Genomic DNA, 18,087 nt, shown 5'->3' with positions numbered 1-18,087 from the left:
GTAGAAACGGTGTTTACTTAAAAAGAAAAGAAAAAAAGAGTGGCCTCACACAGGGAACACTAATGCCTCCTGCTTTGATAAAATGCCAGCACATTCTCAACATAATGAATGACTGACAGAGAAGCAAGAAGGAAACAGAATGATAAGATAAAAGCTACGTGCAGTGAGAACATCAACATGCTGAGATTTACAGTAGGTTACGCTAAAGACTGTCACGTCCCTACGAGGAAAAATTCCTTTTGGTCCACCAAACATTCCTTTTCTTGCACACCGTATCCTGTGCTGCTTTCTTTAAATCATCCCTGCCGGGAATACTCCAGGTGAAATGGGACAACAGCGATGAGCCGTTTACAGATGGTGCTCCAGACGGAGGCTCTTAATGTGAAATGGATGCTTGAAGTGGAGTGTAAAGGGGGAAAAGCAATTCTCGAGTAGTGTTTTGTTTTCAGAGAGTTCGTGGGGATAAGATGGTAAACTCTCGAAAGCTTGCCGTCTCACAGCCACCTGCAAGGAGCGAAAGCACAAAAGAGAGATATTCACAATATGAAGTGATGTAGTGCTAACACCCTGCCTAAATGCCTCAATTGAAAATGATCCTGGCTGGCCTCTTACCAAATCTCTCCAGAGCTCATCGCATCTGTTTCCTATCTCAGCTTTTCCTCCCAGTAAAGAAAGACAATCGTGGGCCATGTGGCAACCCGCTTAGAAAGAGTAAAACAGATCGAGTAAAAAGCGATGATGATGGAATGAGAGATAAAGAGGCCAAATACAGAGAACCCTGCCAGGACGTGAGAGGATTAAACACCGCGGCTATATTGATCAGTCTGTATACCTTTCAGAGCCAACAGTCTTTCTTAAGTCTTTTGATGTTTCTACTTTTGAGTCAGCCCTTTCATCACTCCAGCCGTCCGCCACGGACATCTACATCGATTCTGTCTGAATCCAGAATTGCTCATGTTTGTTTTAAACTCTTGTCTGATCTTTGAATTATTTGTAATTCAGAGATGGGGCAGAAGTGTTGCTGCAATTCATTTTCTGAACTGATTTTGAAAAAATCTATTTCAGATTTGACAGTCCATCATTTCGCGTATTTGCTTTATTCATCTACTGTACACACATGCAAAACATTCATCGCCCAAACACTTGAAATGCCCGTCTGCAGGCCACTCAGGGGAAATTAGTGCCAGTCACGTGAACTGCTAAACTCATTTTACAACTATGTAGGTTAATTGGCAACAGGTCAGTAACATGATTGGGTATAAAAAGAGCTTCTTAGAGAGTTTTTCAGAAGTCAAGCTGGGCAAAGGTTCACTAATCGGTAAAAAAAATTTATCTATATATTGTGAAATTGTTTCAGAATAATCTTCCTCAGTTTGAGTTCGAATATGTTATCATCTACAGTACAGAACATAATCAAAAGGTTCAGGTTCTTTTTTATTTACATTTTACAGAGAATCATACAGCATTTTTGGAACTGGGTTTGGAGAAATAAAAAACACAATTCACCAGTTTAACTGCTGAGAACCTTCACGAACTTCATGACTTTGCATTACATTATAAGAAAATAACAAGATGGTAGACTTAATTTACACTACTTTTTATTATTGTTGCTGCTCAAAAAGAGCCAGTCTCCTGGGATGCTACTGCTGCACGCTGTCTTTAGCCTCCTGAGAATGACGATAAACAAAGAAAATGAAGCAGTCTTGTTGATGAAAACATAGAAATAAAGAGAAATGTCAGAAATGGAAGCCATGATTCTTGCTAAACTTTTCCTGATTACAAGCTTTTTAAAAAATCTTAGTGGCCTGCCAGCAAAAAGTGAGCCCTATAGCAGGTGTAGCTGGTAAATAGACCTCTCAGAAGAGTGAAATTACCGTAATTTTATAAGTTGAGGTGAACTAGCATGTGGCTATTGTCTTGCATTACATGTACAGACAGTGTAGAATACTTTGTCATTGATCTTAAGGGCTAGGCCAAGGTTAATACTCTTTATTATGGACCCCAAAAGTGCTGTCAGACTACAGGATCCAGCATCCCAGCAAAAATGCTACTAAAACATTACCGTCACAAATGGAAATTTACTCTGGCCATCAAACAAAAACAAGTAAAATGAAAAGAGGGAAGAAAAAATAGTGACAGCACGTAGAAAAATAACAGAGGAAGAAGTATGCACAGACATTCGATTTTGATGGCAGAAAGGCATGAGACGGGTTAGATGACAGATTTACGAGACAAAGGAGGAAACTGATTGAAGATGGATGAAGCAAGTGGATAAGAGCTGAACGAGACTGATGACTTATGTGAGAAAAGGAAAGGGAGAGAAAATGAAAGAGTTGATGTTGGTAATGATGGAAAAATAATAGTCATCTTTAGAAAGATGAAAAATGAATGTCCACCTGTGCTAATGATGTCGCTAATAGAGGAGTTAAAATTAAACGAAGTGCCATTTAACCTCGAGTTTGCGAGTTTGCAGTCATCCAGATGCAACTGAAACAATGCCAGAGTCGATATAGTGTCAGTATTGTAACAGAAACATTGAGCAATCTATAAGCAATTACATTTTAAAAGCCTTGTCTGTGTTGTAGATTGATAACGAGAGACTGTGTATGACAGAGGGACAGATATAGTGGACTGCGGGTCTCCTCCAGGGAGCCGATAATGCCAAAACAATTGTTTGCAGATTACAGCTAGTTTGTTGGTACAGATATCATCTGCACAGATCTGCGCTGTGCCACGGCATTTTGGTTCACTGGCTGCACTATCCCGTGTACACTTATTGCCACAAACTTTTGCCTGTAGCTGTGTATTCAGAGTAAACAAATGCCAGCAGTGTACTTTATCTAAATATTTAATAAACATCACACATTTGCTGTGACTTTTTAGCCATAGAAAAATCTTTTCCAAAGGACATCAAGGACCAGATAATAATGACTTTCGCATTGTCTGCATCATTGTTTTGCACCCCTTTGTCTGTCAAACACGTGTACTTTACCTTCCTCTCAGATGATTAGTTTGACTTATTGTTAATACCGTGTGTCATCATCTGCATGCGCTGCATTTCCCTTTAATGCCTACTGCATGCTTGCAACATTTTCCGCCGCTTCATGCTGCTCTGCTTGGATGGATTCAGATTAAAAACCACTCTATTTTTTCATAGGCTCCCATTAGTCCCCTGTGTTAGCCCACAGGGGACTTTATTTCCACATTCACGTGGATGTTTGTAGTAACTGGGAATTAGCTTAGCTTTTTTCAAATCATATAAATAAAATTCTCATTTGCATAAACTGCTGTGGTCATTACTACTACCGTTTTTTGTCTTACGAGCCATTTTTCTTTTTTCTACCCTTTGTGTCAATGTTCTGTTTTAAGTTGTCATTTTTAAAAGCATGGCAGTACATGAATGAAGGCTAGATTTATGGAAAATCAGCAAATGGGTCAAAAGTATTTAATAATAATTGTGTATTTATTGACTGCTGTAACTGTATCTGCACATAAATAACCAAAATAATTCATGATGTATGAGAAATGCAATACATATTTTAAAAACACTGATTCATAACTCAGGCAGATTTGCAATATGTCCTGCAACAGGAAGAAGCTGCAAGCTGCCACAAGCTGGTGCGATGGGTGGATCCACTGGTTGACATCAATGTTTCGGTGGATGTTATGTGTCAAATAATATGTCAGTACTAGGAATGCAGTGATCTGTGATTTGAATGGGGTATTGATCTGATACTGACCCAAAAAGCAGGACTGGATATCAGTGACAGTCCATCACCTGATCCATTCAGTTCAACATTATGTTGTTCTGAGTTTACTATATCCTACCAGCAACGAGCAGCAGAGCTAACATGCAATGGAAGATCTAGCAGCAGAGGGACAGTAGTTTTTGGAAGGCTATTATCAGAAAATTCTACTTATATGTTGGCAAATGTTTTTACTTCACTACAAACTGTGATCAAAGTGAACTAACATAAGACAACAATGCTTTCTGCCTCTTCATTTCTCAGAGTGTTTGGGCTGTCCTGATGTAAAAGCTAGAAGAACGTTCTTTCAGTTTGATGCTCATTTGTAGGCTTTTATTATACTTATGCTAAGAAAGCACACTGTTGTCAGTGTGATTAAATATCTCACTTCAGCTGTCTCCTATTAGCTGCACACCTGTGTGTGAGGAAGAAAAAGGAGAAACTACTGTGTAAATGACAGCAGTTTGCTGCTTAATGAATCTCACCTTGATCCAAAATAATATCAGTAGAAATAAATCGGATGAATGACACCAACACATTATTTATTTTTTTCACCATGTTTATCCTGGGCATGCTTTCATTACTTATTTTATTAGTGAATACTAAAAAATGCAGTGGATTTATATTGTTGGATTTATTTACTTATTCCATTTTGTGCTACAAAGATACTAACACCTTTAAGTCCAGCCTGGCGAATATCTTCCTCAGAGTGAGAAACACAGATTATTAATTAAGGCTGGTATTGCACTGGTACTGCACTCTATATCCACAGATACCTACAGCTAGGGTATTGGTATCAGATCTGAACCAGAAAAAGCTGGATTAGGAGATTAGGTTTCCCAGCAGAGAACTGTGTTGTTACTGGACAATGTTATTCAGCTCTGTCAGTGCTTTAAAGTTTTAATTGGTTTTTTTTTTTTTGGGCTTGTGACATGCATCCAAAAGTCTGTTAAGTCAGCGAAAGTCTGACTGCCCAACACTACGTACATTACTTTGATATGTGAGCTGTATGTAGCCATAATTGGAAGGCAAGGTAGAATGTAACGTAGAATTAGTAGAAGCTACTGACTTACAGTCTGTGCTTTGAGTTTGTCCTTTTTTATATTTATTAATGTAGGCAGGCTAATTAAAGTTGTAAATATAAACAGTAAGTGTATGAGCACTGATGGCCTGGCATTCAGCGTGAGCTGGGAGACACCGAGTCTCAGAGAGGGATCATTAGTTTGCATCATGATGAAAGTTTAAGAGGGCAGTCTGGATATGGTGGTTATTAATGAATGCTAGCATAGGCTGGTGTCTGTTAAAAAACAGAACATTTGGAGAGGAGGAGGAGGAGGAGGAGGAGGCTTGATTAGTAATCAGTAGGACTGGCCTTCAAGAGGAAAGTTTCACTGTGCCTGCGTCAGCACAGCCACTCTGAAGTATTTCAAATTACTCAAGTGCCCATTGCTACAATTAGTTCTAGAGCATGTTAGCACAGGACACCACTAGTTTACGTCAGATTTCAATTTCTTATTCTCCTTCATTCTGCAAATACTCAAAAGTTTTATCAATTTGCAAAAATACATTTTGTAATCTAGAAGAATGAATCCTGTAAGTTTTTTCTCATCTGCAGAATGCTCTGGCTTTGTGTTATATATGCACTTTTCGATGACTGCAGTCTAACAATAGACACACTGTATTTTATAATATGGAATTTACAGACACTCTAAGAGAAAGAGAGCGAGGAAATAAGCGGGAAGAATGAGGGACACAAAAACCCTTCAGGGGGTGCTGCAAGAAATGGAAACTCCTGTCAGCGTGTAGTGTCACTCTCAGAAGCCAAATGTAACACCTGCTCGGTAAGACGAGCGTTTCCACCCGGCAGACACACAAAACAAACACGAGTGCAGAAACACACTCACAAAGAGACAGAGTCTTAAAACGAAGGGGTGAGAAAATGCTGGCATTAAAGAAGAGGCCTGTTTAAGAGGATAGTCACATGCATCAGCTCACACTGCTTTGCAAGGGACTAATAATGCTGCATTATGAGAAAGACGGGGATGGAGGAGAAACGCTTCATTCCAATTATCTACTGTGCTAACCTTGCAAATATTCTTTGAACAAACAGCACAGTTAAGTAAAAATGCCTTTTTAATTCAGAATATGCTGAATTTTCATTTGACAGCTGACATCTTTGCCAAGAGCTCATTCCTGGGGCCAGGAAGAGTTTAATCAATATCTGACCAACCAAGCTTCTTCCCACAGCTAATAGCCAGACAGAGATGTAAAGCAGGCTGCTGCAGGTCCGGACTCCTGACTTGACCAGCATCTATCACGCTGAAGTGTCCTTGAGCAAGATGCTGAATCACTGCCAACTGTAATTGCTGTTCTATTGACCTCTGCATGGAGGCAAGAAAAAAAAAATCTTGTACAGATATTTTTAAAAAAATATAACCAGACAGAAACTCTTCATTTAAATATGTGCTTCTTGTAAAACTTATAAGTTAAGTTAGATGTAATAGTAAAACATGTTTCCAGCAATTACCCAGCGAAATCTGTGTGACACCCTTGCATGCTGGATCCTCTCCATCCACCGCTGTCACTTCTAGTGAGTGACCTTTATGAGTCCTAAAGCCAAAAAAATAAAATCAGTATTGTAAATATTTTAGTCAGGGATTATATTTGTCACCTAAAAGTGATTGGGAAAACAATTACTTACTTAGTTTCTAAAGGACAGAAGTTTCTTGGGAAGCCATGAGAGCACCAGGAGCTTCTCTACTAACAATGAAAAGCCGACTGACTTGTGGATCCAAAAAAGCATTTCTCTGGTCTTTGGAGCTAAAATAATATTCACTATATAACAGTGATACCAACTCTGAACCAGAAAATAGACTCACATCCCCAGAAAATCGCAAAGAGTGCAGCCAGAGTCTCATTTTCCCTCTTTTCTGATTGATTCTCTATGGTGCCTCAGATCGGTTTGATGCTCAAAGGAAGAGCAAACTCTTACTTTCTCTTAGCTTTGTTTTTGCTTGGATCGCCTCAGTTATATAATCTCTACTTTCCCAGGGATTGCAGTAATACTGGGTTGAGAAACATTAGTAATTCAGTTTTACACTATATTATAAATTATCAGCAATTCAAACCACTCGTCTCCTGATTGCTGATGTTCTTGGCAGCGTGGCAGTGTGGGCCTTCTGATACAGACAGACTCGCCACTTGTAATTTATCCTTGTGACATTGTGCACTAAAATATGTGATCCGTTTTCATCGAGTGGACCAATGGCACGAACAAAAAAAAAAAAAGAGAGAGAGAACGATATGCAGCATCCTAAGCCTGCAGTCCGAATTGCAGCCTTGAAACTTCGTACTGAAATAAACTGTCTTGCATGTATACCACACGGTTATGCACAGTCTCATATATTTGCATTTAGTATTTAGTTAAGACCCCAAATACAGAATGCTGGAGGTGCAACAAAAAGTGAGCTATAATAGCTAAATCAAAACATAAATCCAAAAGGCAACGCAGACCAGAGTACTTAAGCCAAGTGAAGAGATGCAGCCAGAACTCAACACAAATAACAAACACAAAGTGGGAACTGAAGCTGAATGAGCCAAGGATACAAAACTAACACAAGAAAAGCAAATCTTCTTAACAGGAATTCAACCTTCACGAACACTGGACACAAAAACATAAATACAACTTTAGCTCAAGATACTTTAATGATAACGAAATCAAAATAGGCATCAAAAACTCAGTAATTCAAATACCTACAACATTAGAACAACAGAGACACCAAACAGAAAACATTTAACACTAATCAGTGCAAAAAACCCTGAGACCAAAATCAGTGACCATGACAGACTGAAACTCCAGGCAATTCATTTGTAGAGAAAAACGAACTCGAGGGCTAGCTGAAAGGGAAAGGCACTTATTTTAAAAACTCAGCGTGTCCGGTGAAGCTCGTGTTAAGCCAAACTTTCCCAGTAGAGCTTTAGAAAAGAAAACATCTAATACAAGTGTTTGCAAACTACACTTAAGTAAACATTTGGTATTTAACATTTTTATTCTGAATGGTACATTTAGCTTATAGGTTGTATTTATTTTACATTTCTGAAAAGACATGTAAATGGTTAGAAATCAAGTATCAGCATGGATTGAAGGTGACACTTCACCAGTTATTGTCACTAAGTTGTGCAAGTTTTAAAGCATTTACAGCAGTTTAAGCTTTCTTTGCCTTTAAATATCTTGAGCTGTGAGCTGCTCCCACTGTTATGTTGTGTTGTCTTGATGCATGATCTATAATTTATTTGGCTCAATGTATTTGGTTCATGTACCGAGTGTTTTTCATAGGAAAGGAATGAGACACATATTTACAAAAGGCAACAACTTGGTGGCCTCAAAATCCCAAAACACAATATGCCAAAAATGGATCAACACTAAGGATCAAGATCCCTGGCACAAACAAGATAGCGTATGCAGTTAAATGCCAAGAGGATTGCTGTAAATGATAAATCAGGGAAAATAAACAACCTATGCTAATGGGTGCTACAACATATGAGAGCCACCTTGTCCAGCCAGAGATCCACAGTCTATTTACACCTACAGGCCAGTAGCCACTCTTTCACTGATGAGAACCTGCACAACATGGACGGGGAGTCAGGGAGATCATGCATGGAAGAAGGGAACAACTTCTTTGAACTGAAGGACGAGATTCATCATTTTACCATGCTGTCATTAGAGCACTTCCCAACTCTCTGTGAATAGCACTCATGGCCACTGATCAGTAGTCATAATAATTTGCATATTAATAATCATGAAACTGATCTTGTGACTCATTGTTAGGCAATGGTGCTAGTTTCGTTATGCAGTCGTTATGCAGTCTGGGGAAACCTGCAGTCAGCTGAGACTGAATAAGTGACTTGGATGAGTGATGGAACATTTCTCTCATGGAAAACGCTGCATCCAGATGAACTGAATCAACTTTGTGGGATTATTTCAGCTTATTTGAGTGCTCTTGTGAGGAAATTATCTGACACCGAGTGAGAGTAAATGGCTGAGTTTGTGATCGAATTACAGGCTGAATCCATGCATCATATTAAAAAAAACACATACACAATGAGTGTGTGTAATATAGCACATTACAGTGCTATATTACACACAGTTCATTATTGCATTACTCCTACTTGCTATTTGGTATAATGTTCTTCATGCTCTAGACACCAAAAACTGCCTCGGCTGACTATATTTTGGTGTCAGTTAAAGTAAAAAAAAGTTTAGTTTGCAAAATTAAAATGATCTCAGAGACGATTAGAGCACAGGGCCGTTCCAAGCGACTCGCAAGCCGTCACTGTCAGTCTTTGACGTCGCTTCCATTTTGCACCAGTGCTCAACTTTCATACAGAGGAACATCCATCACAAAAGATTAATGGGTGCGACCATGATGCATTCTGACTCTGACTCCCATTTCTCAAGAGAATTCAACGTTTTCGAGAAGCATTCAGGCATTTCTGAAAACTTTAACCAAACAGAATTAGAAGAGATGTAAGAGGAGGAGTGGAGGTGGGTACACCAAAAGAATTTGAGGGGGCAGGTCCTTGTTAAAATACCCCTTAAAGACATAATGTCTAAAAATCCCAATCTCAGTGAAAAAGACTGTGATTAATGTGTTTCAATTCGAATGAGTGAGTTTTCATTTTGAGCTGCTCATGTATTTTCTGCTGTTGTTGATGGGTCTTTTCCATAATTCCATAAAGATTTAATCATTTGTTTGTTGTTTGTTAAGTAATTTGGCTGTAACACTTCACTGAAGCGCTCCATTGGAAAGCTTGAGGAACAATACAGGTATCTGACAGAAAACCTTTTGTCAGGGGGCAGCTGATATGCCAAGATGTGATGCGAAGCACTATAATTAGAGAGAATAAACAAAAATACTACAACAACTTATGGAAATAGCAGAAGCCTTATTCTGAGACAGAAAGACTGATAGAAGAAGGCGGGGGAACTAATAAAGCAAAAGACAGGGAGGACACAGAGAGACCCAGGTAGGGAGCATGACACAGAAACAGAGTGATGCAGACAGCAGAGGGCAGGTGGGAGGCAGAAAAAACTGACAGAGTGAGGGAGTGATAGATAGAAGAGGTTTATTTGCTTTTGTTGTGCCAACATCATTTATCTCCAGTGAACAGCCTCCCAGTGCTGAGAGGCTATATGACAGAAATCAATCAGAGGGCAATCGTCCATACACTTCCACTGATGCGCCAACCCATCGATACAGGCTTTAGGAGAGAGCGTAAAGGAGGGAGGCATGGCAAGAGGAGGAGAGAAGGGAAGGAAGTGCAGAGAAAAATGGAGATACAACAAGAAAATGAATTAAAAGAGAAGGCTTTTTGGCTCCAAAGGCTCCAAAATGAATGTGCAGCATGTCTCTATCTGCTCATTCAAGAGTCATTAAAAAGTCCTTTCATGTTTTTATGACCACCAAATACTCCAGCAGCCTCTGCCTTGTGTGCTTGGAGCTCTGTTTAAGAAGAGCAGATTTGTATTTTTCAAAAACAAACCAGCATATTTGGGTAAATATCCGAGGCTGTTTGAACATGTCACGCATATTTGGAAACGATGGCACTGAATGCTGCTGCATGGGCTGTTTAGAGACATTTTAAAGTATGTTTATGTGTTTTTGGACTGCTATTCTCTTCATCAGGGTGATGAAGCACCACCTGTCACTGAGTGCGTTGTGCAAAATGCCAACTAAGATTTTCTCAGTAAAGACAAATTACATGAAAAATGATTAGGCATATATGGTAATGTTCTATTTTAGAATATCTCGGCTTATACTGCAGTAGTGTGCCAAAGTCTTGAGTCACCCCTTATTTCCTCATATTTTACTTCCAAGGAGCCAGAGTTTTTTGTAATTTTTTTAAGTGGTCTTCAGAAATAGTTCTCCAGGCTTTATAAAGGGTTTCCAATGCGTTTCTTAGGAAATCGACTACATCTTCAGTTTAGTCCTTGTACGTTTTCTTTTTTTTTAAAAGTGATAATCCAGCAAAGACCTGACACAGAAACTGAGAGATGTTGTGGTTTGTAGCTGTATTTCAGCCAGTGATATTGGGGATCTTGTCAAAATTGATGGAATTATGAACACAGAAAAGTACTGTCAGATTTTGATCCACCATGCAATACTATCTGCAGAGCATTTGATTGGCACCAGCTTCATTTCTCAGCATGACAATGATCCTGAACACACTGCCTTTGCAGTTAAAGCATACCTTGGTAGAAAAACACACATTGGAATACTATCAGTCATGGACTTCACTCTACAAAGCCCAGATTTCAACATTATTGAATCAGTATGAGGTCATCTTGACTTAAAACAGAAGAAAAGGGCAGCCAACATCCAAAGAAGCGCTTTGAATGTCCTTTAAGAAGCCTGGAGAACTATTCCTGAAGACTACTTAAAGAAATATTTTGGGTTTTTTTTTTCAAGCAATAATAGATAAAAAAGCCAAATATGAAGAAAAAAAGGTTGTTGCACAGTACTGTAGGCTTGCATGACCATCCTAACTGTTGAAACAGAATTACTGGACCCTTCAGCAAAACCACATTAGAAAACATGTTGTAATTCTGCTTGATAAAGAAAATGAGCAAGCCTTTTTAAATAATAGCTGTTGGAAATAAATTATAGATGATGCATGGATTAGTAATAAGAACATTTATTTCATTTTATATGTGCTGTGACAAACTCAGTCTTTTTACTGGCCAGAGCTAACACAAGTTGTGGAGGGCCCTGCTGAGATTAATACATCAGGCACCTGTCAGGAAGCACTGTGTGTTTGTGTGTGCATGTAATACCATGTGACAGTCATTAGACTTCGGTCCGACCTCCTGCCCACCTGCCCGGAAAAGAAACAACACAAGATCACATAAATCATCTGCTTCACATAGAATACGTCTCCTGCAGACACACACCCGAAGCAGTGTGTGTTCTGAGTGACTGTGGCCAGAGGCATGGCTGACAGCCTGACACCTCGGATGACTTGAATGGGAGCCCGCCCTGACACCAGAATCCCCTTTTCTGCCCAACAGTGTACAGATATTAGTTCCAAGGCCAATATCGCTTACACACTGAGGGATGACCAAAGGCGGGCATTTGAACTGTTGATGTATACCTCTCTCTCTCACACACACACACACACACACACACACACACACACACACACACACACACGCGCGCAGTCAGTATATCATATATTGCATGTTACTTATTAGCATTAACACACAAAGTACGGAATTCTATCTGCACTAACAGAAGCACACATCATCATTCACTCAGCCCTGAAGCAAAGTATGTATGAAGCTTACATTAGTTCACACAATGCCATACATATACTGCATAGGATAATATAGATAGCATTTACATACATATTTACTTGTCTCATGGATTACACATGCTTAAATTGACTGAAGGAGTGCATGGTTTAAAGATAATATTTTATGACTTATATCTGAGTCGGTGTTACTGAAAACAAATTTCTTTTTAACCCAAGGTACCGTTGAGGAATGGCAGAAATTTCTCTGCTTTCGATTTATTAGTTTGACACAATCAGAGGATGCTCAATAACACAACAGTTTTGCTGTCTGTCACTGGCTCTGTTTGGCGATCAAGGCCCTTTTCTCGAGGCACTTCTAATTCACGATATGAGTTTGAACTGGGTAACATGGCCACCTCTCTGACCTTTGTTTTTTTTAATTTAATTTTTTGGTTTTTTGATCTAATTGTGCAGCTGGACTCTAATTCTATACCTTGTACTGCATATTCTATTTCTATGTGTCTGTCTTCTGTGAAAACCACAGCTGCACCAGTTAATTGTGTGTAAAGAGTGGATGTTATAAATCAGCCTTAAGATGTGCCCAGCACCACGACTCTGACACCACTTCAAATATTTTACGGTGAGAGAAGTGTTGAGAATGCACATGATAAATTTGATTATTTTGGTAAAATAAAGTCAGTAGTTTTCTTTCTCTCCTGTTAGTGGATGTAATTTATAGGCCTAACCTATTTTATTATTCCCTCAACGAAGTTAAAAGTATAATTTTCTGCTTTTATTTTCATGTGGATTGAAAAAACACTGAATGGAAGATGTTTTCTGTTCTTCTCTCTTTTGGTGGCATGTGCGTAGCACTGTCACCTCCAGGTCTACGGTGCAAATCCACCAGCTGGCCTTTCTGTGTGAACTTGACAACTTTTGTCTAGTTTCCTCTCACAATCTAAAGATATGAATGTTGGGTCAGCTGACCCTGAAATAGACTGGTTTGTCCTGTAACAGCTGGGATAGGTAGTGATGCATGAATCTCTGTTTATGTTTTGACAGTGAGGCTCATTTAGAAGAGTTTCATGTAACCATGGAGAGAACTTCTCACTAACTTAACTCATCTAAGGTGACAATAATCGTACCTGGCCTTTTTGTACGATGAAATTAGGTTAGAGTTGAGTACAACTCATGCAAGGTCACCCGTTATACAGCACAGGTGTCATCATATTACAATAGGTCACACCATTGGCTTAAAGACTCACTCCTCATGGTCATTGCTCATTAGGTAGATGATGCAAGGATATTTATCTCAGCTCATACGGTTCAGACGACCTCAGGCAAAAAAGAACAAGCAAACTTTCAATTACAAATTTTAACCTGAGTGATGGATGCAAGCATCCTTTGGGACACTCAGTAACAAGATGCATCACATCTCCCCAGTATAATTAAAATCAGTTTGTGTAGCAGCTCTAGCCTTTCAAACACTAAAACCTTGACCTTTAATTATAACACTTCCATCAGTGTAAATTTTGATGCTGCAGAACACGCTGTCAAAATGCATCTATGGTGACTCAAAATTGGACTGAGGGCTTCTGAGATATCAAACTTAAGGTAAATGAGATTACTCTTATTTGCAGATCAGAGAAACCTTGGAAATCAGTGCAATACTCATTGGAAAAAAAACATAAATGGTGGTGTTATTAATGGAGAATTAACAGAAATATTAACCCAGTTCTACATGAATAAAGTCTATTTTTATAGTGTGATGCAAAGATGTAGTTTACATATGTAAAATAAATCAGTGGCTAGGAGCAAGAGCAAAAAAAGGAGAAGGTAATGTAATTACATGTAATCACAGTGTTCGCGTGAAGACAACAGACATACTGTGCATTTATTTCTCTAATTTCGATGACCAGTGTTTGGATTGTTCTTGGAAGTTCTTATAAGCAGTGTCTTCAATTAGATTTTTTTTTGCCAGTAAAAGCTTTGACAGGAAATGCAACTAGTCAAAGTGATAAATCAGATTCCTCCTTGTAGTCTTTAATGTTAGCGAGGCTAATAGCTACTCACAATACCTGTGAATTAAAGCAACATGTCAATGTCAAGACTTACAGGATAAAGAGCTAAATGGACCTGGATATAATTACCAAATGCCACAGATTAAACAGAATGTCATATATCAAATGCACAGACGCAAAGCCACAGGGACACACACAAACACACACACGACAAGGCTCTTTTACTGATTTGTTATAACAGTGGTACCCATTGTGTTAAATTTATGTGGACAGGCAGATTGGCTACTAGCGGATTTGACAATTCTCCAGGGTAAAGGGCCATTTTTCATGTCACCAATTACAAGCCTGCATCTCATTGATTGGGGGGAGCCTTTCACTCAGAGTGACATAAATTAACTCATGTGTCCAGAAAAAAAGCTGGGATGAGATGGCTATCATGGGGTTAAATCCTCTACCATGCAGCCAGGCGTGCATCTTTTTTATTTCTTCTGATCTCATTCTAATTGTGTTTATACCTGTAAAACTGCAAGTTAAAATGAAATATCACATGCTCTATCTTTTCTGTGAATGTGTGCATAGAATCGTGTTTGTGCGCATGGAAGTTTAAATCTCTAAATACCAGTGGTAATTAAAGAGATTCACTGCTGGTAGCGTGTTGTGTTCCATTTCTGTCAAGGACTTTGAAAGGTGAATTTTATTTAATATACAGTAGGCAGCAGCGTATTTGTGTGTGTGCTTTGGATTCAGTGTCAAAGCTGTTTACAACATACATAGCAAAATATAACTTCTACTATAAATTTCTATTTTAACTATACTCACAAAAATGTAGTTATGATGAGTTGCGACTATTTATGAGGAACAATGTGAGGAACAAATCTTGGATGGATCAATTGTTTTCCATTCTGCTGTCTAGAAACGAGCCAAGTATGCTGCTGAGTATAAAGGGAATTAAAAGCAGGGGAGCATTTATTTTAAGCAGAGTTATTTATAGTCTTCTACAATCTTGTTTGAAGTGAAATGCTCAGCAGCATGAAAAGAAACAATGGTATTATTGAATGTGATGAGCTGAAGATGCGTGGAAAGCTGAGTCCTGTCAGAGCTCGTGCGTGGAGCTGAGGGGAGGTGAGGGGTGGGGCTCAAAATCAGAAAGGGAGGTGGAGGCATGTGTGTGTTAGCCTCGAGGGTTTTGATCTCTCGCTTCGCTAAACAGAGAGAAGTCCATCAGCAACAGATACCCGTTCAATTATTCAGGAGGTTAGCATGAAAAATAAATGGCTGCTTCCTGCAGGGAGAGGTGTGGCACTGCTCTGGTTCCTGAATGTTTCAGGTCATTGTACGCTCACACAGAGGTTAGATTGGGCAACTGCTTCCATTCTGGAGCTCGTAAGTCGATCAATTATGTGAGACCACAGTTACTGGACCGCTCGCTTAACCCCATTAACATTAATTAACTCACAATTTTCTTAATATGTGTTTCAAACAACATGAGTTTAGATTAGAGTAACACAAAACAAAGCAGGAAAATACAATAACCCACATCCAGTCAATATTCATTGGTGAATTATCTTAAAGTTTCTACAGTTTTTGATAGCTCCTTAGCATTGCAGCATTCCTCACTGGAATCCATCAAAGCTAAAGGTAATGTTAGCCATATGCAAAGTGGCTAACGTCGCTAACTAACAATTTTCCAACAGTCGGAAAAATGTGGGGTGACTATTACTACTACTACTACTACTACTACGACTAAAAATAATAATAATAACAAAAATTTTAGTTCATGAAGTGCATGAAGATTTGTCTTTGTACAACAGAAACAACAACAGAAAGTGAGAACAAAAAAGGTGAAAGAGGAAATACTAAATAGAATGGGGTCTTTCATGCTACAGTCACACCAGGGGAAAACAGTGGATGTAGACCACACCACAACAAAAATTATTATGACCGAGTGCAATAAACTTGCAATTTTGTTGCCATGATTGACAGTGAGACATGGCTTGTTGGTTGTCAGTCATGGTTGACATGGTTACTTCAAAGATAAGGACCAGGTCTGAGAGCACTCACTGTCAGTTCCTGTCTTCAAAGTGTCTATGTGCATCAAGACAATTATAAAATGGCAATAAAACGGTGTCAGTCTGATAACTGTCTGCAGTTTGCCATTACATGCAGTCCGCTGGAGATAATGGAACAAATAAGTATTATAAATCACCAAAAATCTGTTGTCTGCTGCCATTTATATACACAGAAATTTACCTTCAAAATCACTGCTTGCATTCAGAGTCAGGCCAAAACTTTGACTTAAAATAGAATTTTCTTTATAGATTCTTAGAACCTAATTTTTTTTAAATATTTATTTATTTTTGGTCACTGTTGGATAGTGACAGTAAAGACAGACAGAGAAGAAGACATGTAGTAAAGAGCCACAGGTTAGACTCAAACCCAGGCTGCTGGTCTCTGGCCACACAGCAAATGGACACCAGCTGACCCGCTGAGCTAAACTGGCGTTGTAAAAGCTCCTTTTTATATAGGAATATAACCAGAATACAATGTGTCTACATACAAGTTGTACTTTATTGATGTAGATTGGCTCACATTGATTCCAATGTGCTACATAAATTTGGTTTAATTGTGGCTTTCACTGTTTAAACTAACCACAACTCTGCATTGTCCCTTGGTTTCATTGTTAAAGAGATTAATACAGTATGGTGGCAAATAAGACTACACATTTCAGGGAAATCTGCTGTTTGTTTGTCTTAAAACTGACCATTCCTCACATTGGGTTTTTTATCTTCCTCAGTTACAAACTTATTTGCAGTGTAGAAGATTGTTTTTATTGTCCTGGCTCTTCTTCCTACTGTTTTAGTATGAATACATGTAGGCTACAACGTGTAAATCTGGACCTTCATTTTCTGTTTTCAAAAGGCTTTAGCTCCTCCATTTGTTTCATATGACAGTGTGAATCTATGAGGGTAGTTCTCTGAACAATACAAGCTTGTCACATAGTCAGCCAACTCACTTCTATGACTGGAGGCCAGCCAGCTGTCCCCGATGTCATGTCACTTTGTCCTAATGTGATTGCCATTTGGCATTAGCTGACTTTTCGTCTTTGTCTGTCTGTAGTGCTTGTTACTTTGCCTTTCTTCTCCTGTCTCTGTAATTTGTGCCACTCTTTGTGCCACTGTCTCATTTTTCTCTTCACAATGATTGGTCTTAAAAGAAAAGAAAAGGTGGAAAAAGTAGCATCTAATATTAGCTCCCGCTCTGCTTCCCTCTCTCTCCAGGTGGTCCATCACGTTGGTCGTCCCCTCCATGTGACTGCTGCTGCAAGAACCACAAAGGTGACGGCGAGGGCGAGAGCGGCACCTCCTTTAATGAGCTCTCCACCTCTAGCTCTGAGAGCCAGTCAGAGGCCAGCTCTCCCCAGGGAACAGTCATCTGTGGCCCAGTAAGTCGCCAGTCGCATCCCCGTGCCAATGTCCAAACCCTGGACAGGCCGCTGAAAAAGGGCCCTGTCACCATGGTCCAGCAGTCTGAACAACGACGCAAGAGTGACTTGCTGCGCACTCTTACAGCCAGCTCCCGTGACACCAGCAGCTGCAAGAAAAGGCCCACAAAAGAGAAGCTCACAGTTGAGGAGGAGCTGGAAAAGTGCATTCAAGACTTCCGCAAGATTAAGATCCCAGAGAGGTTCCCCGAGAGGAAGTACATGTGGCAGGCTGACCTGCTGAGAAAATATCGTCTCTGAGCCAGGAAACACAGCTGAAGGAGCAAACACATGAGGCCAAGGATCAGTTCAAGTGTTTTTTGATCATAAATTTTGCAACAAAGGGGAGAGAACACTAAACTTATTTAAATCAAGTTTCTGGAAGAAACCTTACTTTTATGCCAGTGCGCTGAGAGTCTAAACAGAAGCTAAGGGAATGATAAAGAAAAAAGAGACTGTTCTATTATTGACGTATGTATGGTAGTAGGCTTTGTATGTGTGTTTATGTAGATTAGGCCTACTGTATGTACTGTAGGTGTGCTGTAAC

The 18,087-nt window shown here is 39.3% G+C and overlaps 1 protein-coding gene across 1 annotated transcript in view; it reads left to right on the top strand.

Annotated features, from left to right (window-relative positions):
* The window catches only part of kctd16b (potassium channel tetramerization domain containing 16b), an 81,860-nt gene extending 64,037 nt beyond the window's left edge, over positions 1-17,823 (top strand). Inside the window, exon 2 of the mRNA XM_031725921.2 lies at positions 17,338-17,823. Within this exon, the coding sequence (XP_031581781.1) occupies positions 17,338-17,801 (464 nt within the window). The 3' untranslated portion in view covers positions 17,802-17,823. The remainder of the gene's footprint in view (positions 1-17,337) is intronic.
* The last annotated feature ends 264 nt before the right edge of the window (positions 17,824-18,087 follow it).

Source organism: Oreochromis aureus, linkage group 10, assembly GCF_013358895.1.
Source record: "Oreochromis aureus strain Israel breed Guangdong linkage group 10, ZZ_aureus, whole genome shotgun sequence".
Lineage (NCBI taxonomy): Eukaryota > Metazoa > Chordata > Actinopteri > Cichliformes > Cichlidae > Oreochromis > Oreochromis aureus.
Note: the sequence above shows the minus strand (reverse complement) of the source record. Positions and strands in the feature narration are given on the sequence as shown.